This window comes from Neovison vison, chromosome 7, assembly GCF_020171115.1.
Source record: "Neovison vison isolate M4711 chromosome 7, ASM_NN_V1, whole genome shotgun sequence".
NCBI classification, from domain to species: Eukaryota; Metazoa; Chordata; class Mammalia; order Carnivora; family Mustelidae; genus Neogale; species Neogale vison.
In genome coordinates, this window is record NC_058097.1 from 146,778,978 (window position 1) to 146,803,370 (window position 24,393).

The window sequence follows — 24,393 nt, forward strand, 5'->3', positions numbered from 1 at the left end:
GTGGGAGTTATTATAATTTTGAGCCACAGATTACAAACTTTGTAACAAAGGAAAAGAAGTGAGGCAAACTGTACTTCCTTCTAGTCTTTCCTCTATTGCTTATAAAATTAATTATCACATTACATAAAGTTTTGTCTTTATAACGTTTTCCCATTTCAAAAGTCTTCAAAATATTTTATTTATTTACTTTTTAAATGTACCAGAGATCATGTTTCCTTTATTTTATTCTATTTTTTTAAGTAAGCTTTATGCCCAGTGTGGGGCTTGAACGCAAGATCCTGAGATAAAGAGTCACATGCTCTACTGACTAAGCCAGGCAGGTGTCCCTGAAATATTATTTTAAATGGCAACAGTACATTTCAACACATAGATATATCATAGTATATATTAACAATCTCCCTTTTGTTAAGTATTTAGATCATTTAAAAACCTTTATTATGTGTAACACTCCCACCTGTATAACATACTTATAAAACATCTTTTCCCTGTTTCTGATTACTTTTTAAGAAGGTATTCCTAGGAGTGTAATTGCTGGGATCAAAGAACATGTATATTGTTTTTTTATCAAAAAAATAATTGAAACAATTTCAAGGTACAAAAAAGTTTGAAAGACAATACAAAGAACTTTTTTTTACCTCTGAACTGTTTGAGTAAATTGCTGACATGAAGTTTCATTACTCCTAAGTACTCTAGTACATGTTTCCTACAAAGATACTCACTTGGATTACATGCCTTGACCAAATGGAATTTATCACAGGAATGCAAGGTTGGTTCAACATATGAGACCCAGTGTACTAGACCATACGAATATAATAAAGGAGAAAAACAACCTTGTTATTTCAAGAGACTCAGAAAAAAATATCTGAAAATTCGAACATCTTTTCTTGATAAAAACACTCAACAAAATAGGAATAGAAGGGAACTTCCTCAGACTTAAAAAGGGCATCCATACAAAACTCCAGCTGATAATGTAATCAATGGTGAAAAACTAAAAGCTTTTTTCCTAAGATCAGGAACAAAACAAGGATATCTGGTCTCTCCACTTCCATTCAACAGTGTACTGAAAGTTCTATTTAGGGCAACTAGGCAAGAAAAATAAGTAAAAGGCATCCAATTGATAAGGAAGACATATAATGATCCCTACTTGCATATGACATGATTGTGTACACAGAAAGCCCTAACAAATCCACATATGCACACACACAAAATTACTACAGGTAAAAAAGTTCAGCAAAGTTGCAGGATACAATAACAATATGCAAAAATCATTGTTATTTCTATAAATTAGGCATGAGAAATCAAAATAATGAAATTAAGAAAATTTCATTTACAATACCATCAAAAACTGTAATACTTATGAATACATTTAACAAGTCAAGATTTGCACACAAACTATAAAACATCATTGAAAGAAACAAGAGACTTAATAAATGGGAAGATATCCTATGTTCATGGATTGAAAGACAATACTGAAGATAGCAATACTACTCATAAAGTTACAAATTAGCAAAAAAAATCATCTAACTTAAGTTTTAAAATATTTTATTACCAAAATAATGTTTATTGTAGATCATATGCAAAATAAAAGTAAATACAAAGAAAAAAATAAAGATAGCAATACTCTCCAAAGTACTCTATGGATTCAATGGAATTCCTTTCAAAATCCCAGCTAATTTTTGCAGATATTGAAAAGCTGATCCTAAAATTCACATGGAAATGCCTAAAGAATTTTTTTTAAAAGGGGCAAATCTGGAGGTCTCACAGATCCCAATTTCAAAACTTACTACAAATCTACAGTAATCAAGGCTGTGTGGTACTAGCACTGGCGTAAGTAAAGACATACAGGTCAATGGAACAGAACTGAGAGTTTAACTGAGAATCAAGAAATAAATTCATACACTTATGATTGCTTGACCATCATAAACAGGGGTGCCAACACAACTGAATGGGTAAAGAACATTCTTTTCAATGAATGATTATGGGGTAACGGATATCCACATGCAAAAGAATGAAGTTAAACCCAGACCACATATCACATTAAAAAAATTATTTAAAATGGATTAAAGAATCAGGAGAACAAATACTGTTTAAAAGTCCATACTACCTATAGCGATCTATAGATTTAATGCAATCCCTACCAAAATATCAACAGCATTTTTCACAGAACTAGAACAAATAATCCTTAAGTTTGTATGGAACCACAAAAGACCCTGAATAGCCAAAGCAATCTTGGGGGGGAGGGGGGACAAAACTAGAGATATCTTAATCCCAGATTTCAAGATATACTACACAAAGAGACAGTAATCAAAACAGTATGGTATTGGCAAGAAAAAAAAAATAGACCCATAGATCAGGGAACAGAATAGACAGGCCAGAAATAAATTCATGATTATCTGGTTGATTAATCTATGACAAAGGAGACAAGAATATGCAAAGGCAGAAAGACAACCTCTTCAACAAATGATGCTGGGAAAACTGGACAGCTACATGCAAAAGAACAAAACTAGATCACTTTCTATACCATACACAAAAATAAACTCAAAATGGATTAAAGACCTAAATATGAGACCTGAAACCATAAAAATCCTAAAAGAGAGCACAAGCAGTATCAGCCACAGCAACATTTTTCTAGATATATCTCCTAAGGCAAGGAAAACAAAAGCAAATAACTATAAATAAATAATAACTAAAATACTATTGGGACTATTATCAAAACTAAAAGCTTCTGCATAGCAAAGGAAATAACCAACAAAACTAAAAGATAACCTATTGAATGGGAGAAGATATTTGCAAATGATATGCCTAGTAACAGGTTAGTATCCAAAGTGTATAAAGAACTTACACAACTCAACACCAAAAAAATTCCAAGTAAAAAATGGGCATAGGATATGAACAGACATTTCTCCAAAGAAAACATACAGATGGCTAACAAACATAAAAAGTGTTCAACATCACTCATCATCAGGGAAATGCAAATCAAAACCACAATGCAGTATCACCTCAGATCTGCAGAATGGCTAAATTTAAGAACACAGGGAACAAGGGGTATTGGCAAGGATGTGGAGAAAAAGGAACCCTCATGCACTGTTGGGAAATGCAAACTGTACAGCCACTGTGGAACAGTACAGAGGTTCCTCAAAAAAGTTAAAACAGAATTGCCATGTGATCCAGTAGTTCAACTACTGGGTATTTACCCAAAGAAAATGAAAACATTAATTTGAAAAGATACATGCACCACTATGTCTACCGCAGCATTATTTATAATAACCAAGATACGAAGCAACCCAAGTGTTCATTCACAGATGAATGGATAAATAAGATGTCAGTCATAAAAAGAACAAAACAGGGACGCCTGGGTGGCTCAGTTGGTTGGACGACTGCCTTCGGCTCAGGGCGTGATCCTGGAGTCCCAGGATCGAGTCCCACATCAGGCTCCCAGCTCCATGGGGAGTCTGCTTCGCTCTCTGACCTTCTCCTCGCTCATGCTCTCTCTCACTGTCTCTCTCTCTCAAATAAATAAATAAAAATCTTAAAAAAAAAAAAAAAAAAGAACGAAACATTGCCACTTGCAGTAACCCAAATGGATCTAGACGGTATAATGTTAAGTGAAATATATAAAAGAAATGTAAATATCATGATTTTACTCAAAGGTAGAATTTAAGAAACAAAACAAAGAAATAAAGAGACAAAAAAAGACTCTTAAATATGGAAACCAAATTGGTGGTTGCCAGAGGGAGAAGAGTGGGTAGATGGGTGAAATAGATGAAGGGGATTAAGAGTACACTTATTATGATAAACAATGAATAATATATAGATTTGTTCAATCACTATATACCTGAAACTGATATAATATTTTATGCCAATTATACTGGAATTAAAAAAAAAATAGACCAAAGACTGAACTATAAGAGCTAAAACTATAAAGGTCTTAGAAGAAAACATATGGGGCGCCTGGGTGGCTCAGTTGGTTAAGCAACTGTCTTCAGCTCAGGTCATTATCCCGGGGTCCTCCTATTGAGTCCTGTGTCCCTGCTCAGCAGAAAGCCTGCTTCTCCCTCTCCCTTTGCCTGCCACTCACCCTCTTGTGTTCTCTCTCTCTCCCTCTTTCTGTTGAATAAATAAATAAAATCTTAAAAAAAAAAAAGAAGAAAATATAGGTATAAACCTTCATGATCTTGGATTAAGCAATGGTTTCTTAGATATGATATCAAAAGCACAAGCAACATGGGGTGCCTGGGTGGCTCAGTTGGTTAAGCATCTAACTCTTGATTTTGGCTCAGGTCATGATCTCAGGGTCACGAGATCGAGCCTAGTGCAGAGCCCACTTAAGATTCTTTCTCTCCCTCCCCCTGCACACTCTCTCCCTGAAAAACCAAAACCTAACTAAAACAAAACAAAAAAACCACACAAGCAACGTAAGAAAAAACAATGGATTTCAACAAAATCAAAAAAACTTTTTTGCTTCAAAGGATGTTAAGAAAATGAAAAAAAAAAAAGCCCAGAATGGAAGAAAATTGAAAACTATGTATTCAGTAAGGGTCTAGTACCCAAAATATATAAAGTACTCTTACAACACAATGATTAAAAAGGCAAATAACCCATTTTAAAAATGGGAGAAGGATCTGAACAGACATTTCTTCCATGAAGATTACAAATGGGCAATAAGCACATGAAAAATGTTCAACATCACTGGTCACTAGGGAAATATAAATCAGAACCACAATAAGATATCACTTCATATCCAGCAAGGTGGCTATAATCTAAAAGAAGGACAATCACCAGTACTGGCAAGGATATCAAGGAAATTGCTGGTGGGAATTTTGAAAAAATTTGCCACTTTGAAAAACAGTCCGGTAGCTCCTCAAAAGGTAAAATGCAAAACAATACTTTTTTTTAACTTAAAAAAAGTTAAATGCAGAATTACCATGTGACCTAGCAATTCCATTTCTAATAACTATATATCTGAAATAACAGAAAACATATATCCACACAAAAACTTGCACACCAATGTTCACAGAAGCATTATGCATAAAAGCCAAAGAATGGAAACAACCCAAAGTCCATTAATTGGTAAATGAATAAACCAAATTGGTATATCTATGTAAGGGAATATTATTCAGCCTAAGTCAAAGATGCTAGACATAACAGGTCACTGTATGACCCACTGCTATGAAATGTCCAGAATAGGCAAATCCACAGAGACAGGGAGTAGTTTAGTAGTTGTCAGAGGCAAGGTGGAAGGAGTAATGAGGAGGGAGAGTTAATGGGCATGAGGTTTCTCTTTGGGGTGATGAAAATGTTCTGTAATTAGATAATGGTGATAGCTTCACAATTTTGTAAATGTACTTAAAACAATTAACTTACATACTTTAAAATGGTTAATTTTATGGCATATGAATAAAATCTTTAAAAAAAGATATTCATCTACATAGCCACAATACTACCAACAAAATCAGGATATTAACACTGATTTACTACTACCATATAATCCTCAGACCTCATTTAAGTTTTTCTAAGTATCCCAATAATACCATAAATGTAAGCATACACACACACACACACACACACACACACACAAAACCATCCAGTCCAGAATCACACTTTCTATTTAGTTGTCATGTCTCTTTGGTTTCCTTAAATCTCAAACAGTTCTCTGGTATTTTATTATTTATTATAAATATGTGTTCAATATCAGAATCATTCCTAAGAATTAATTCCTATACATTTAAATAACTGTAATTAATAATTAACACATCCTTCTGGAATAGCACTCTCCAATTAGTAGCCACCAGCCTTATATGGCTACTGAGCACTGGAAATAAACCTAATTTAAATTGAGATATACACCTTATTTCAAGACATGAAACATTTCAATAATAAATTTTTATACTGATTACATGTTGAAATAATATTTGAATATATTGGGTTAAATAAAATATATTATTACAATTAATTTCACCAATTTCTTTTCAACATGGCCTTCCTTAATGTGATTACCAAAAAAAATTTAAATTACATATATACTCACATTATATTTCTACTGGACAGTGCTGTTCTATGAGCTTCTGGGTTAGCAATAGGGAATAAAGAGGTCAAAAGACTGAGAACTTTTGTATGGCCTCCGAGAGTAAGGACAGTAAATAAAAATCCTTGCATAGCTCTAAACTTTGCTAACTAAAGGAACCATCCATTCAAATGGATGCCATAAAAGAGACACAAGGAAAAATAGGCATCAAAGAATATATTATCTTAGTGAACTGTCTTTTTAAAATGTCTCCAGGTGTCTCTACTCCCTAATCCTGTGCTAACATTATACATATGTTTGCACAAAGGAGCTCAAAACCTATAGTGCTCTCACTTGTTTTCTGCATGGGCAACTAACTTATTTGCTCACCTCTTTATTAGTCAATTTCAATCCTCTGGCCTGAAGTAAAAGCTCCAGAGATGTAATCCCTTTTTCCCCTTCAGTCTCTTATTTCAATAGCACCCTCTAGTAATGTACTGTTTCCTCAAATCTTAAGTGTCTCTGGGTGAAGAGAAATAAGCATTTAGTTAATTTTGTCATTACTGACCTGCATTTCATATTTCAGAGTCATGTGGAAGCACCAGGATCCCATTCCTACCACTGAAATTAAAACAAACAAATAAAAAAAGACGATTAGCATAAAATTCTTTGGGGCTGGCCAGAGTTACGTGAGAAGATAGTAAGACAATGCAAAGCACTGAATTTTAAGAACAAAACTTATAAAATCTTTGGCAGAGTACAGCAGACTCTGAGTAAGTTCTATAACTGATGAAATTCTGGTATAGGAAAAAAAAACCAAGTATAGTATAAATTCTCATAAATTCCCTCCACTAAGTGGATTCACTGGATTAAACAGTATTTTCCATTCTTTCTGTAAAATATACTACCTGGTACTCAGGATAAGCCTTCTTTTATTTTAACAGAGACAGAAGTTTGTTGACTACACTGCAAGGGAGTGGTGGACAGGACAGCAAAGGAGAGACTGTCTGCCTCTCACGATAAGCTTTACAGCTTCAATATTACAGGATGATGATTATAGCTAGTTAGCTACTCTAGTACTTTTATCCAAATAGCTGAATTGTATACTTTTGAATTGTTGAATTGTAGATACTTGAATTGTATATACTTACTAAGAGCTAGACAGTTATGTTTGTTCCCAAACCTGTTACTGCCACTGCATTTAGTTATCAGAAATATGACTGCAAAAAGTGAGCTCTTGTTTCTACAAAAACTATTTAAAATGCTTAAAACAGACTCAATAAAAGAGAGTTGCTAATAAATACTGCCATTGAATTAACTGTGGGTAAGACACCTGTTAGATTGAGAAAAAAAATAGTAAAAATCTAAAGATTCCATATTTAGTTCTCCAAGTTCTTCCCAAGTGCCTCTATTTTAAATAAACTTTCATTTTAGGGTTTTTAAAAACTTCTTATTTTTTAATGCAAGTAAGGCTAAGAAAAACTATAATTAGGATCCCAAGACCACGTCATATATCAAATAATTGTCAAAGATTATATAACTATGTTTTAATAAAATAAAAATTTAAGGTAGGTATATACGTAGGTATATACGTAGGTATACGTAGGTAATTTTATAATAATTGTTTTGAATTTTTAGAAATTAGCTAACCAAGTATCGGTCCCTATTACACCTAGCAAAAAGGGTTCCACATTAAGTTCAATTCAACAAACAACAAATCCTATTTGCCAAACTCAGTTACAGTACAAAGATAAGATCCAATCATTTGCCTTAATGAAGCATATAGTCTAATGGAAGAGACAGGCAGAGAAGAAGCCAGTAGGTAGAGATAAGATAAAGAGATATACAGAGTACCATGGGAGCACAGTAGAGGGCACTTATGAAAGACAAAGAAAAAGAACCACAGGAGTTAGCCTTAAGGATGTATAAGAGTTGGCCCAACAAACATGGTAAACGGAGGTATCACCAAATAATTTGTACTCTTACTTTCCAAAAAAGATTTCAATTAATTAATTAATTAATTAATTATGAGAGCATGCACGTGCAACACCAGTAGGGGGTGGAGCAGAGGAGGAAGAGGGAGAGAATCTCAAGCATACGCCAAGGTGAGTGTGGAGTATGGTACAGGCTTGAGACCATCACCTGAATATCATGACCTAAGCCAGAACCAAGAATTGGACACTTAACCGACTGAGCCACCCATGTATCCCTTGTTACTTTTTTTTTTTCCCCCTAAAGATTTGCTTATTTGAGAGAGAGAGCACAATCAGAAGGGTCAGAGGAAAAGGGAGAGAACCTCAAGACTCCAAGTTGAGCACAACGTCCAACACAGGGCCCAATCTCACAACCCTGAGATCATGACCTGAGCAGAAACCAAGAGTGTTCCATTATTCCTGCTTTAAAAAAAACAAAAAACAAAAAAACAAAAACAACAACAACAAAAAAAACACAACAACAACAAAAAAAACCACTAAATATATTATCACATTATTTTTGCTGTTTAACATGAGATGACAGATGACAGTAAACAGTTACTGCACTTATTTTACTAAAGAAATGAGGAAGCAGGGGTAGGTGGCTCAATCAGTTAAGCATCTGCCTTCAGCAGGTCATGATTCCAAAGTCCTGGGATTGAGCCCCACATTGGGCTTACTGCACTTCTCCCTTTCCCTCTGCCCCTGCTTGTGTTCTCTCTCGTGCTCATTCTCCCTCAAACAAATAAAATCTTAAAAAAAAAAAAATAGGAAGCAAAATGGTTGATGTCTTTTTTCCAAAGAAGATATTAGAAAGTGCAAAGGTGGATAAATTAATGCAAGGGAGGGGGAAGTCCACAAACTCTGTGAGTTAAAGTCACATAATATACTATGAAATTAAAAAAAATTTTTAAATGCAGTGGGATGACTACTCATTCTGAAAAGCAGACTGGCCACTTAATTGTGCTCTACTCAAGAACTGTTTTGGTACAAACCTTTTCAAATATTCTCTTGTACTCTTTATTATATATCATTAAAAGCCTGACTTTCAGAGTTCTCTACAACTTACTTCAACAATCTACTTAAGAATGCAAAGAAATGTAATAGAAGAGCATCACCTTTCTCTACTCAATGTTTTCTCACTTTAAAGTAAGCCAACGATTTTTGCTAAAATTTATCAGCTTTATTGAGATAATTCACATACTATAAAATTAATTTACTTAAGGTGCACAATTCAATTGTTTTTAAATGTTCAGACTGTACAACCATCATCATTATCTAATTTTAGAACAGTTTCATCATCCCAAAGAGAAATCTCATACCTATTTGTAGTCACTCCCTATTTCTCTTCAAAACTCCCTACTCTTCAACCCTAGACAACCACTAATGTATTTTCTGTCTCTATAGACTTGCCTGTTCTGGACTTTTCATATAAATAGAATCATACAATATGCAATCTTTTCTGTCTGGTTTCTTTCACTCAGCATATTTTCAAGGCTCATTCATATTATAGCATATATCAATAATTACCTTTAGAAGGTAATTAGGGGGGCACCTGAGTGGCTCAGATGGTTAGGCGTCTGCCATGGGCTCAAGTCATGATCCCAGGGTCCTGGGATTGAGTCCCACATCATGCTCCCTGCTTGGCAGGGAGTCTGCTTCTATCTCTCTTTCTCCCCACTGTTGCCCCTGCTTGTGTTCTCTCACTCTGTCAAATAAATAAATAAAATCTTTAAAAACACACACACACACACACAAACACAATGAAGGTAATTAGATTTAGATGAGGTCATGAAGGTAGGGCCCCATGATGGGATGAGTGTCCTTAGAAGACGAGGAAAAGATTGGACCACACTCTCAATCTTCCTGCGTGAGTCATGAGAGGCCATGTGAGGACATGAAGAAGGCAGCTGCAAGCCAATATCTCACCAGGAACTAAATCAGCCAGTACCTTAATGCTGGACTTTCCAGACTCCAGAACTGTGGAAGATAAATGTCTGTTGTTCAAGCCACCCTAGCTATGGTATTCTGTTATGGCAGCTCGAGCTAGTATAGACATCTAGGTTTCTTCCCACATTTTGACTATTTTGAATAACACTTCTATGAACATTCACATACAAGTTTTTGTGCAGACTTGGTTTCATATTTCTTGGGCATATATACCTAGGAGTGGAATTTGTGGGTCATATGTTAACTCTGTGTTTAGCATTCTGAAGAAATGCCAAAGTGTTTTTCAAAAGCAGCTGTATCATTTTACACTCCCATGAGCAATATATGAATTCCTCCACATCCTCCCAATACTTGTTATTGGCTGTCTTTCTGATTATAGCCATCCTAATGTATTGAAGTGGTATTCACTGTGGTTCTGATTAGCATTTCCCTAATGATGGCTGCATACCCCTCTCTTTTTTTCTTGTAGAATGTTCTATATTATAGATTTGCCTATATTTTAATGGTTTTTTAAAAAGCAGTTTTAGGTTCACAGCAAAATTGAGGTACAAAGATTTTCCAAACAAACCCTAACTCCTCACATGCACAGCCTCCCTCACTATCAAGATCCCTTACCACAATGGTACATTTGTTACAACTAACGTACCTACATTGGTCTATCATTATCACCCAAAGTCCACAGCTTACATTTTATGGTTCACTATTGGATATGGACAAACTTATAATGACTTGTATTCATCATTATACAGAATAGTTTCATTACCCTAAATTCTCTTTGCTTTGCCATTTCATCTTTTTTTTTTAAGATTTTATTTATTTATTTGACAGACAGAGATCACAAGTAGGCAGAGAGGCAGGCAGGAGGTAGGGGAAGCAGGCTCCCTGCTGAGCAAAGAGCCCAATGCAGGGCTCGATCCCAAGACCCTGGGATCATGACCTGAGCTGAAAGCAGAGGCTTTAACCCACTGAGTCACCCAGGCGCCCCTCCACCTCTCTATCTGAACCCTGGCAACCACTGATCTTTTTATACTGTCTCCATAGTTCTGCCTTTTGCAGAATATTATATACTTGGAATCATACAGTATGTAGCTTTTTCAGTTAGCAATAAGTACTCTTTCTCTTAGTAATAGGCATTTAAGGTTCCTTCTTGTCTTTTCATTGCTTGATACTTCAATTCTTTATAGCACTGAATAAATATTTCATTATCTAAAGGTCTAACAGTTTACCTATTCACTTAGCTACTAAGGGACATCTAAGTTGCTTCCAAGCAAAGCCTTGTAAATAAAGCTGCTATAAACACCTAAGTGCAGGTATTTCTGTGAAGATAAGCTTTCAATCCTTTAGGTAAATATCAAGAAGTGTGACTGCTGAATCATATGGTGAGAGCATAGTTAATTTTGTAAAAAACTGTCAAGCTGTCTTCCAAAGTGGCTATACCATTTTGCATTCCCACCACTAATGCTGCTACACAAGCCCATTTCCTTTTGAACAAATATTTACTGGGCCCTCAACAACATTCCAAGCATTTCCTCTGGGATAAATGAGTGAACAAGAAAGATAAGGTTCCTGTCCTCAGAACTTTAAGCCATTAAAAATATGAAAGTGGCCTTTTCAGAACTTGGGAGTCTATACACAGGGGCTATAACCCCATCTGGGGAATCAGAAGAGGGCTACCCTGGGAAGTAACAAATAAGATAGGGCTTGAAGAGTAAACTGGAGTTAAGCAAGTAAAAGGATTTTTTTTTAAACAAATGAGACCATTCTATGTAGAAGCATCCTGCAGATGTAAAGGCAAAGTAGTGCATTAAAAAAACTGAAAGACCTTGGCTTACACCAAGAACAATGCTGAAATAAGGATGCAGTGAGTAGACTGGTATGATTTGTAGGCAGTAGACTGAAAAGAGGTTTTATTTATTTTTTTTAAAAAGATGTTATTTATTTATTTAACATAGTTCATAAGTAGGCAGAGAGGCAGGCAGGGGTGCGGGGAAGCAGGCTCCCTGCTGAGCAGAGAGCCCAATGTGGGGCTGGATCCCAGGAACCCGAGATAATGACCCGAGCTGAAGGCAGAGGCTTTAACCCACTGAGCCACCCAGGCGTCCTCTAAATCAGATTTAAGTGTGACTTTAAAAGCTCTTCTCAATCAGGGTGCCTGGGAGGCTCAGTGGGTTAAAGCCTCTGCCTTCAGCTCAGGTCCTGATCCCGGGGTCCTGGGATCAAGCCCTCCATCAGGCTCTCTGCTCAGCAGGGAGCCTGCTTCCCCCCCCCCACCCCCGCTCTGCCTACTTGTGATTTCTCTGTCTGTCAAATAAATAAATAAAATCTTTAAAAAAAAATCTGATTCAGATTTGGACTTTAACCTAAAGACTAAGTTGTTAAAAGCCTATAAACATATACCCAAATGTATATATACACACGTATACACATGCATACATACAGGGACTAGTTAGTTTTGCATTTTTAAAGATATTGCTGTAATCACAATACAGGAAAATGTCTAAAGGAGTGATCTCTCAACTTTAATAAAAACAAAAAAAATTTTTAGCAATCCCATATATGATATTTATTTGTAAACTGTATATACATATTTTTTAAAAACACATAAAATAGAAATTTAGATGAGGTAAAAAAGAGGTAACATATATTCAAACAGAAGTTACAAAGTTTTCTTGGTATACTTCAACAGATCATTTTCCTTACTACTTGGGCTATGGGCATTCTACTTGGCAACCACTAGTTTAAATGATAAAGACTAAACTTGCAAGGCATACATGGAGCTTCATAATCTGGCTCCACTCATTTCTTTTATTGCAACTTGTAGTTCAGTCACACCTGACTGCTTACCTGATTGGTTTTTTACCTCACACTATCAACTTCTAGTCTTCTCTGCCTTTGCTGGTCTTGTGATTACCCTGTCCTTTCAGCCTGGAATACTTACACTCTGCCATCAATTCTATAATCTATGTCTCTGCTTACTGAAATGTTATACAACTTTGGGGCACATGGCTGGCTTAGTTGGAAGAGCACAAGACTACTAATCTTGGGGTAGTGAATTTGAGCCCCACAATGAGTGTAGAGATTACTAAACAAAACAAAACAAACCTTTAAAAAATGAAATCTCACACAATTTCTAGACCCAATTAATTTTTGTTCATTCCTATTAGCTTCTTCTTTTCAAATACTTTCAAACTTCAGAAATGTTTAAAGAATAATAAACTGCTGTGTATGTTCTTCTCAAAATCACCATCTCTCTCTCTCTCTTTTTTTAAGATTTTATTTAGTTATTTATTTGACAGAGAAAGAGTACAAGCAGGGGGAGTAGCAGGCAGAGGGAGAGGGAGAAGCTGAGCAGGGAGCCCAATGTGGGGCTCGATCCCATGACTGAGATCATGACCTGAGCCAAGGGAAGACATTTAACTGACAGAGCCACCCAGGTGCCCCAGAATCACCATTTCTAACATTTTGATATCTATATCCACATATATGTGTGTGTGTGTGTATAGAAATGTGTGTGTATATATAAAATTATTTTTATGAACCATGAGTATATTCGATACACTTAATACTTCAGTCAGGGTATATCCCTTATCTATATTAAATGTCACCTCCTAAGCCAAATCTTCCTCTGCTTCCTCCTCATTAAAATAACCATTCTAGGCATGTAAGAAATAGTGTTTGGCTAGGCCAGTAGTTACTAGACTTGGAGAACTCTATTTTACCTAGAGGCCCCTGTTCTAGAAACTCCTGATTCAGTGCATACTCTGGTATCTGTATTTTAAAGGCTTGCCAATGATTTTCCTGAGCATCAAAAGCCAAAGATCACTCCTAAATTCTAAAATTCATAAAGGCATGGTCCAGGTCTCTACAGTTCACTAAAGAATCTCCAGAACCAGGGGCACCTGGGTGGCTCAGTGGTTAAGCTGCTGCCTTTGGCTCAGGTCATAATCTCAGGATCCTGGGATCGAGTCCTGCATCGGGCTCTCTGCTCAGCAGGGAGCCTGCTTCCTCCTCTCTCTCTCTGTCTCTCTGCCTACTTGTGATCTCTCTCTGTCAAATAAATAAAATAAAATAAAATAAAATAAAATAAAGAATCTCGAGAACCAGGGCACCTGGGTGGCTCAGTCATCAAGGGTCCTGGGATCAAGTCCCACAACAGCTTTCCTCAGCAGGAAGCCTGCTTCTCCCTCTCCCACTCACCTGCTTGTATTCCCTCTCTTGCCGTGTCTCTCTCTGTCAAATAAATAAAAATCTTTAAAAATTAAAAAAAACAACAAAGAATCTCCAGAACTTAGCACAGTGCTGAAAATATAAAGAACACTTATTAAGTACTTGCTAATTGGTTGATTTTTTTTTCCCCTTCCTCCTCAATGATCCAGCACTTCCCATCAGAGTATGTATATTGGTAGTAGAGGGTGGTAAGGAATGTCCCTGAATTAAGAAAATAATATGAGAAATGAGTCCAAAGAGGGGAAAAAAATGTTATTTGGGTAGAATGTGGACAATAAGAACAGAAAGGTATACCTCACAAGGTGAAATTTGAGATAGAACTTAAGAGAGATCTGCAGACATATAAGGTGAGGGAGAATATGCATGTGGAGAACATACGTATAGTTTGAGTAGAGGTTTGGAGATGTGGATAATATTTAGCAATAAGCATTTCATTCAATAGGACTGGAGTGAGTATCAGAGAGGAAGAGAAAATAAGGCAGAGAAGTGAGGTGGTAGTATATATAGTGTTTTTTAGTTTGCACCTGTAATACCAGTGCCAGGTATGGTACTGTATATACCCTACCTCCAAACATTTCAAAAGATCTACAAGGTAGTCCCACATTATTATTCCCATTGTTGTACAGAAAAAAGAAATTGATGTTTGGAAACATCAAATAGCTAGTAAGTGGCAGAGCTCAGAATAGAAACAAAGTCTGTCTGCCCTAAAGTCTTTCCTTGTGTCACACCTACTCCTGGAAGCAATTAAGAGAAATATCAGAATTTTGATAAAGTTGTAGGGCAGCATGTGTCCAAGGGAACAGAACTTTTACTCAGGAAAAAATGTATGGTGTCCGATGCCACCTGTGATGTTAGTAAGGAGAAATCTAGGTGAGAGAAAATACAGGTTCTCAATTAGAACGATGACAACAAAAATGGAAAGAAAGAGTCTGTTCTAGAGATCACAAAGATAGAACCTGAAGACTTGGCTAATGAAGGGATGTGGGACTTCTGAGAGGAGAAGGAAGGGGACTAGTCAAGAATGAAACTGTGGTTTTGCAACCAGAATCTAAGGAAATCTGTGGCAAAGGAAACAAGGGCAGGAGGTGGTTTGCAAAGGGAAGGAGAAAAATAAACTAGGATGCCCGAAAGCATGCCTCTAATGTGAGCCAGATGGGAAACCCAGCTACATACCGATATTTCACAAGAAATCAAAACAGAGTTCAGGAAGCATTTTGATCACCTTGCCTCTAATCACTGCTTAACCCAGGTGCTCTCCAGATACATAAAAATATTGGAAAGAAAATGACAGGCGCCTCGCTGGCTCAGTTGGTAGAGCACGGTACCCCTGACCTCGGAGTTGTGAATTTAAGCCCCACGCTTGGTGTAGAGATTACTTCAAATATATATAACAGGAAATGAGACAAGAGGATTAACAGTGATAACTGAATCTCTTAAAATACTTCATTGTACTGACATTGTACTGACAACTATGATATACTTTATGTGCTTTAATGGGGAAAAAGGGAATAAAAACCCTTCTAGCTATAAATCCCAATATGTCACAAAAGCAAAAGAACAATTTTTAAAGCCTCACCAAAATTAGTTTATTAATTACATAGTTTATTTTACTAAAGACTTTATTTATGAATATGGATTTTTTTAATTTTTAATTTTTTATAAACATATATTTTTATCCCCAGGGGTACAGGTCTGTTAATCGCCAGGTTTACACACTTCACAGCACTCACCAAAGCACACACCCTCCCCAGTGTCCATAACCCCTCCCACCTTCTCCCAACCCTCCCTCCCCCAGCAACCCTCAGTTTTTTGTGTAAGATTAAGAGTCACTTATGGTTTGTCTCCCTCCCAATCCCATCTTGTTTCATTTATTCTTCTCCTACCCACTTAAGCTCCCATGTTGCATCTCCACTTCCTCATATCAGGGATATCATAAGATAGTTGTCTTTCTCTGCTTGACTTATTTTGCTAAGCATGATACGCTCTAGTTCCAGCCACGTTGTCGAAAATGGCAAGATTTCATTTCTTTTGATGGCTGCATAGTATTCCATTGTGTATATATACCACATCTTCTTTATCCATTCATCTGTTGATGGACATCTAGGTTCTTTCCATAGTTTGGCTACTGTGGACATTGCTGCTATAAACATTCGGGTGCATGTGCCCCTTCGGATCACTACGTTTGTATCTTTAGGGTAAATACCCAGTAGTGCAATTGCTGGGTCATAGGGAAGTTCTATTTTCAACATTTTGAGGAACCTCCATGCTGTTTTCCAGAGTGGCTGCACCAGCTTGCATTCCCACCAATAGTGTAGGAGGGTTCCCCTTTCTCCGCATCCTTGCCAGCATCTGTCATTTCCTGACTTGTTAATTTTAGCCATTCTGACTGGTGTCATTGTAGTTTTGATTTGTATTTCCCTGATGGTGTCATTGTAGTTTTGATTTGTATTTCCCTGATGCCGAGTGATATGGAGCACTTTTTCATGTGTCTGTAGGCCATCTGGATGTCTTCTTTGCAGAAATGTCTGTTCATGTCTTCTGCCCATTTCTTGATTGGATTATTTGTTCTTTGGGTGTTGAGTTTGCTAAGTTCTTTATAGATTTTGGACACTAGTCCTTTATCTGATAGGCCGTTTGCAAATATCTTCTCCCATTCTGTCAGTTGTCTTTTGATTTTGTTAACTGTTTGCTTTGCTGTGCAAAAGCTTTTGATCTTGATAAATTCCAATAGTTCATTTTTGCCCTTGCTTCCCTTGCCTTTGGCTATGTTCCTAGGAAGATGTTGCTGCGGCTGAGGTCGAAGACGTTGCTGCCTGTGTTCTCCTCAAGGATTTTGATGGATTCCTTTCTCACATTGAGGTCCTTCATCCACTTTGAGTCTATTTTCGTGTGCGGTGTAAAGAAATGGTCCAATTTCATTTTTCTGCATATGGCTGCCCAATTTTCCCAACACCGTTTATTGAAGAGGCTGTCTTTTTTCCATTGTGGACATTCTTTCCTGCTTTGTCAAAGATTAGTTGACCATAGAGTTGAGGGTCTATTTCTGGGCTTTCTATTCTGTTCCATTGATCTATGTGTCTGTTTTTGTGCCAGTACCATGCTGTCTTGATGATGACAGCTTTGTAATAGAGCTTCAAGTGTGGAATTGTGATGCCACCAACTTTGGCTTTCTTTTTCAATATTCCTTTGGCTATTTGAGGTCTTTTCTGGTTCAATATAAATTTTAGGATTATTTGTTCCATTTCTTTGAAAAAGATGGATGGTACTTTGATAGGAATTGCATTAAATGTGTAGATTGCTTTAAGTAGCATAGACATTTTCACAATATTTATTCTTCCAATCCAGGAGCATGGAACATTTTTCCATTTCTTTGTGTCTTCCTCAATTTCCTTCATGAGTACTTTATAGTTTTCTGAGAATAGATTCTTAGCCTCTTTGGTTAGGTTTATTCCTAGGTATCTTATGGTTTTGGGTGAATTTGTAAATGGGATTGACTCCTTAATTTCTCTTTCTTCTTTCTGTCTTGTTGTTGGTATAGAGAAATGCAACTGATTTCTGTGCACTGATTTTATATCCTGACACTTTACTGAATTCCTGTACAAGTTCTAGCAGTTTTGGAGTGGAGTCTTTTGGGTTTTCCACATATAGTATCATATCATCTGCAAAGAGTGATAGTTTGACTTCTTCTTGGCCGATCTGGATGCCATCTGGATGCCTTTGATTTCTTTTTGTTGTCTGATTGTTGAGGCTAGGACTTCTAGTACTATGTTGAATAGCAGTGGTGATAATGGACATCCCTGTTCCTGACCTTAGCGGAAAAGCTTTCAGTTTTTCTCCATTAAGAATGATATTTGCGGTGGGTTTTTCATAAATGGCTTTGATAATATTGAGGTATGTGCCCTCTATCCCTACACTTTGAAGAGTTTTGATCAGGAAGTGATGCTGTACTTTGTCAAATGATTTTTCAGCATCTATTGAGAGTATCATATGGTTCTTGTTCTTTCTTTTATTGATGTGTTGTATCACATTGATTGATTTGCGGATGTTGAACCAACCTTGCAGTTCTGGAATAAATCCCACTTGGTCGTGGTGAATAATCCTTTTAATGTACTGTTGAATCCTATTGGCTGGTATTTTGGTGAAAATTTTCGCATCTATGTTCATCAAGGATATTGGTCTATAGCTCTCTTTTTTGATGGGATCCTTGTCTGGTTTTGGGATCAAGGTGATGCTGGCCTCATAGAATGAATCTGGAAGTTTTCCTTCCATTTCTATTTTTTGGAACAGTTTCAGGAGATAGGAATTAGCTCTTCTTTAAATGTTTGGTAGAATTCCCCCAGGAAGCCATCTGGCCCTGCACTTTTGTTTGTTTGGAGATTTTTAATGACTGTTTCAATCTCCTTACTGGTTATGGGTCTGTTCAGGCTTTCTATTTCTTCCTGGTTCAGTTGTGGTGGTTTATATGTTTCTAGGAATGCATCCATTTCTTCCAGATTGTCAAATTTGTTGGCATAGAGTTGCTCATAGTATGTTCTTATAATAGTTTGTATTTCTTTGGTGTTAGTTGTGATCTCTCCTCTTTCATTCATGATTTTATTTATTTGGGTCCTTTCTCTTTTCTTTTTGATAAGTCTGGCCAGGGGTTTATCAATTTTATTAATTCTTTCAAAGAACCAGCTCCTAGTTTCGTTGATTTGTTCTATTGGTTTTTTTGGTTTCTTTCATTGATTTCTGCTCTGATCTTTATGATTTCTCTTCTCCTGCTGGGCTTAGGGTTTCTTTCTTGTTCTTTCTGCTCCTTTAGGTGTAGGGTTAGGTTGTGTACCTGAGACCTTTCTTGTTTCTTGAGAAAGGCTTGTACCACTATATATTTTCCTCTCAGGACTGCCTTTGTTGTGTCCCACAGATTTTGAAACGTTGTGTTTTCATTATCATTTGTTTCCATGATTTATTTCAATTCTTCTTTAATTTCCTGGTTGACCCATTCATTCTTTAGAAGAATGCTGTTTAGTCTCCATGTATTTGGGTTCTTTCCAAACTTCCTCTTGTGGTTGAGTTCTAGCTTCAGAGCACTGTGGTCTGAAAATATGCAGGGTATGATCCCAATCTTTTGATACCGGTTGAGTCCTGATTTAGGACCGAGGATGTGATCTATTCTGGAGAATGTGCACTAGAGAAGAATGTATATTGCTTTGGGATGAAATGTTCTGAATATATCTGTGTTGGCCATCTAGTCCAGTGTGACATTTAAGGCCTTTATTTCCTTGTTGATCTTTTGCTTGGATGATCTGTCCATTTCAGTGAGGGGAGTGTTAAAGTCCCCTACTATTATTGTATTATTGTGGATGTGTTTCTTTGATTTTGTTATTAATCGGTTTATATAGTTGGCTGCTCCCACGTTGGGGGCATAGATATTTAAAATTGTTAGATCTTCTTGTTGGACAGACCCTTTGAGTATGATATAGTGTCCTTCCTCATCTCTTATTATAGTCTTTGGCTTAAAATCTAATTGATCTGATGTAAGGATTGCCACTCCTGCTTTCTTCTGATGTGCATTAGCATGGTAAATTCTTTTCCACCCCCTCTTTTCCACTTTAAATCTGGAGGTGTCTTCGGGCTTAAAATGAATTTCTTGGAGGCAACATATAGATGGGTTTTGTTTTTTTATCCATTCTGATACCCTGTGTCTTTTGATTGGGGCATTTAGCCCATTAACATTCAGGGTAACTATTGAGAGATATGAATTTAGTGCCATTGTATTGCCTGTAAGGTGACTGTTACTGTATATTGTTTCTGTTTCTTTCTGATCTACCACTTGTAGGCTCTCTCTTTGCTTAGAGGACCCCTTTCAATATTTCCTGTAGAGCTGGTTTGGTGTTTGCAAATTCTTTCAGTTTTTGTTTGTCCTGGACGTTTTTAATCTCTCGTTCTATTTTCAATGATAGCCTAGCTGGATATAGTATTCTTGGCTGCATGTTTTTCTCGTTTAGTGCTCTGAAAATATCATGCCAGCTCTTTCTGGCCTGCCAGATCTCTGTGGATAAGTCAGCTGCCAATCTAATATTTTTACCATTGTATGTTACAGACTTCTTTTCCTGGGCTGCTTTCAGGGTAAATTTTACTATTAGGTGACGTGGTGTGGGCCTATTCTTACTGATTTTGAGGGGCGTTCTCTGAACCTCCTGAATTTTGATGCTTGTTCCCTTTGCCATATTGGGGAAATTCTCCCCAATAATTCTCTCCAGTATACCTTCTGCTCCCCTCTCTCTTTCTTCTTCTTCTGGAATCCCAATTATTCTAATGTTGTTTCATCTTATGGTGTCACTTATCTCTCGAATTCTCCCCTCATGGTCCAGTAGCTGTTTGTCCCTCTTTTGCTCAGCTTCTTTATTCTCTGTCATTTGGTCTTCTATATCGCTAATTCTTTCTTCTGCCTCATTTATCCTAGCAGTGAGAGCCTCCATTTTTGATTGCACCTCATTAATAGCTTTTTTGATTTCAACTTGGTTAGATTTTAGTTATTTCTCCAGAAAGGGCTTTTATATCTCGAGAGGGTTTCTCTAATATCTTCCATGCCTTTTTTGAGCCCAGCTAGAACCTTGATAATTGTCATTCTGAACTCTAGATCTGACATATTACCAATGTCTGTATTGATTAGGTCCCTAGCCTTCAGTACTGCCTCTTGTTCTTTTTTTTTGTGGTGAGTTTTTCCGCCTTGCCATTTTGTCCAGATAACAGTATATGAAGGGGCAAGTAAAATACTAAAAGGGTGGCAACAACCCCAGGAAAATATGCTTTAACCAAATCAGAAGAGATCCCAAATCGTGAGGGGGGAGAAAGGGGATAAAAAGAGGTTCAGAAAGAAAGAAAGAAGAAAAAAAAAAAAGAAAGGAACTGAAAAAGGAAAACAAATAAAGAAAAGTATATAAAAGAAAAAAATATATATATATATTAGATAAACTAGTTTAAAAACATTAAAAAAGAAAAGGGTAAAAGTTAAAAAAATTTTAGCAGAAGAAGAGAAAAAAATGAAAAAGAAAAAAAATTAAACTAACCGCAAGACTAAAGAATCATAGGGAGAAAGCCATAGGGAGAAATCATAGGGAGAAAGTTCCGTGCTTTGCTTTCTCCTTCACTGGAATTCTGCTGCTCTCCTTGGTATTGGAACTGCAATCCTTGGTAGGTGAACTTGGTCTTGGCTGGATTTCTTGTTGATCTTCTGGGGGAGGGGCCTGGTGTAGTGATTCTCAAGTGTCTTTGCCCCAGGCGGAATTGCACCACCCTTTCCAGGGGCCGGGCTGAGTAATCCCCTCGGGTTTGCTTTCAGGAGCTTTTGTTCCCTGAGCGCTTTCCCTAGAGTTCCGGAGGACGGGAATACAAATGGCGGCCTCCTGGTCTCTGGCCCAGAGGAGCTGAGAGCCCAGGGCCCCAGTCCTCAGTGCGCCCTCAGATAACAGCGCCCATTAACTCCCGTCTGCATGACCTCCGGCCGCACTCTGAGCTCACCGAGCCTGCGACCGGTTCAAGGTAACCCCGTGCTTTGAGCTCACTGTCGGCTCTGTCTCTGTAGCCGGCTTCCCTGTTCTAATACCTGTAAGCTCTGTGACACTCACACACCCCCGATCCTTCTGTGACCCTGCGGGACCTGAGGCCACGTTGACCCCGTGTGGGTTTCACCCCGGTTTAGCCTCTGGAGTGATGTCCCTCAGCGGAACAGACTTTTTAAAGTCCTGATTTTGTGCTCCGTTGCTCCGCTGCTTGTTGGGAGCTGGCCCCTCCCCCCGGGGTCTATCTTCCCATCGCTTTGGATTCACTTCTCCGCCAGTCCTACCTTTCAGAAAGTGGTTGTTTTTCTGTTTCTAGAATTGCTGTTCTTCTTCTCTTCGATCTGCCGATGGATTTGTAGGTGTTTGCAATCTTTAGATAAGCTATCTAGCTGATCTCCTGCTAGCTGAGGTAGTCTCAGCCTGCTACTTCTCTGCCATTTGACTACTCCCCTGAATATGGATTTTTTTAAGATTTTATTTTTTTAAAAGATTTTATTTATTTATTTGAGAGAGAGGGAGAGCGTGAAAGAGCACCAGCAGGGGAGCAGTAGAGGGGGAGGGAGAAGCAGGTTCTGCCCGAAAAGGGTGCCCAGTGCGGGACTGGATCCTAGGACCCTGGGATCATCACCTGAGCTGAAAGCAGACGCTTAACCATCTGAACCATCCAGGCACCCTTAATATATATATATATTTTAAGACTGTATTACTTATTTGACAGAGAGAGAGTACAAGTGGAATGGCAGGGAGAGAGAGAGGGAGAAGCAGGCTCCCGACTGAGCAGAAAGCCTGATGCAGGGCTTTATCCCAGGACCCTGAGGGAGAAGCAGACTCCCCACTGAGCAGAAAGCCTGATGCAGGGCTTTATCCCAGGACCCATGATCAGGGATCATGACCTGAGCCAAAGGCAGATGCTTAAGACTGAGCCACCCAGGCACCCCTATGAATTTGAATCTAAAAATGAAAAATAAGTTTGTCATTTAAGGCTGTACATAAAACTGTCTTGACAAGATACAGGTATCTAGAAATTATTCCCTAGAAACTACCGTTTCTGGTGTATAAACTTTAATAAGTCAAGGCTGATCCAAAACTTAAGAAGGGATTATTTTGTGGTAAGAATATGAATCAAGACAGAATTAGAGGCACCAAATAAAACCCTTTCAAAAGCCAGATGTGGAAATACAAGGCACATATATAAGATTCAAATTTATTTTCATTAGATAAGAAATGAGGGCAAGGTATGATTTCAGGTTTTATTATTCAATTCAGGAAAAGACAGGAAAAAATATTCTGCAGATGTTCAATATTATCTTTTTCTCAACAAAACATCTTTTCTATGATTTTAAGAAGGCTATCAAAAGAAACATGTCCAAAAACATGTCCTGTTTTTTTCTTTTTAAATTCTTAATCACAAAGGTGGTAAAAAACAAATTTAGTGTAAGCATATTCTTCCAACCACAATGTTCTCTAAAACCTGATCAAAAAAGTCAATTAATGTTCCCTTAAGATTAAAGTATATGGCTGGTTCACTTAGAGTTTAGGTCAGTTGGAGATACTGGTATGTCAGGAAGAGGGTAAGACTGGAACTCGTGATGACTAGGGGGTGAAGCCCCAGTTCTGGTCAATGGGCAATCTTAAATCCACATGTCTGACCTTCAGTTCTATAAAATGTAACATAATATTCTCCTCTCTTTCAATACTATGAGACAGTATGTGACTATTATGTGCTTTTTAAGAAAAGTATCAGAATTTTGCAGATTAAATTCCAAAATAAATATTAAGTCTAAATAAATCTATATTAATCTATATAGCCACCTGAGTGGCTCAGTTGGTTAAGCAACCAACACTTTACTAAGCGACCAACCTGCATCAGGATACATGCTGTCTGTGGAGACAGCTTAAAATTCTCTCTCCCTCTCCCTCTTTCCCTATCCTCACCGTCTCCCCTCTCTCTTTGAATGAATGAATGTATGAGTAAAAGTCTATATTTAGTCTAAATCTTTAGCCCAAGATAATCCTCTGGCTCTTTGTGAACACTGAATATTCTCATTTTTATCTATCACTATTCTGTATTGCCATCACCTCAGGACCAACACTCTCCTTCCTTCCCCAAAGCAGGATGTCTCCTTCTAGCAAAGGCCAACTGGGCTCTTGTGCTCTAGGATATCATCTGTCCTCCTAAATCTTCAATTTATTCTCACCTTTCTCTCCTGCATCATTAATGTCTCTAATAGATTGTTCACATACTTGCTAATATCTCCAAAAACCACCCTTCTGCCCTATTACCTACACCTCTTCACTTTCCTGAGTTTTCAAAAGAACTACCTCTACTTCCTCACCTCTCTTTCCCATCTATTCATCAACCCATTCACACCGTAGAAGTCCTTTTTGTCTTCATCTTACTCAATCTCTAAGTGGCATTTAGTAACTGAAACACTTTCCTACCTAGTTTTCCATTATGCTCTATTCTCCTTGTTTTCTTATCTCCTGATTACTTCTTCCTAGGTTCCTTTTTTGGCTTCTTCTACCCTTAAGGTCTAAATCAGGGGCTGTAAATTCAAATGCCCAGAGAGGCATTTGAGTAAAATAACGAAGTGAAGAACAATGAGGGAACAGTAGAGATTGTGGTCAACTATACAGACCATTCTAAAGAGAATCGCTTGGACTGATTGTTCTCTATGCAGGCTCAGTGATG

The 24,393-nt window shown here is 37.4% G+C and overlaps 1 protein-coding gene across 3 annotated transcripts in view; it reads right to left on the minus strand.

The window, feature by feature from the left end:
- Window positions 1-24,393, minus strand: part of ACER3 (alkaline ceramidase 3) — a 187,046-nt gene that overhangs the window by 64,559 nt on the left and 98,094 nt on the right. For 2 of the 3 annotated variants that reach the window (XM_044258475.1, XM_044258476.1), the window contains one exon: window positions 6,573-6,625. The exons of the other annotated variant lie outside the window; for it this stretch is intronic. In XM_044258475.1, coding sequence (XP_044114410.1) covers window positions 6,573-6,625 — 53 coding nt within the window. The remainder of the gene's footprint in view (window positions 1-6,572; window positions 6,626-24,393) is intronic. 3 annotated transcript variants of the gene reach the window in all.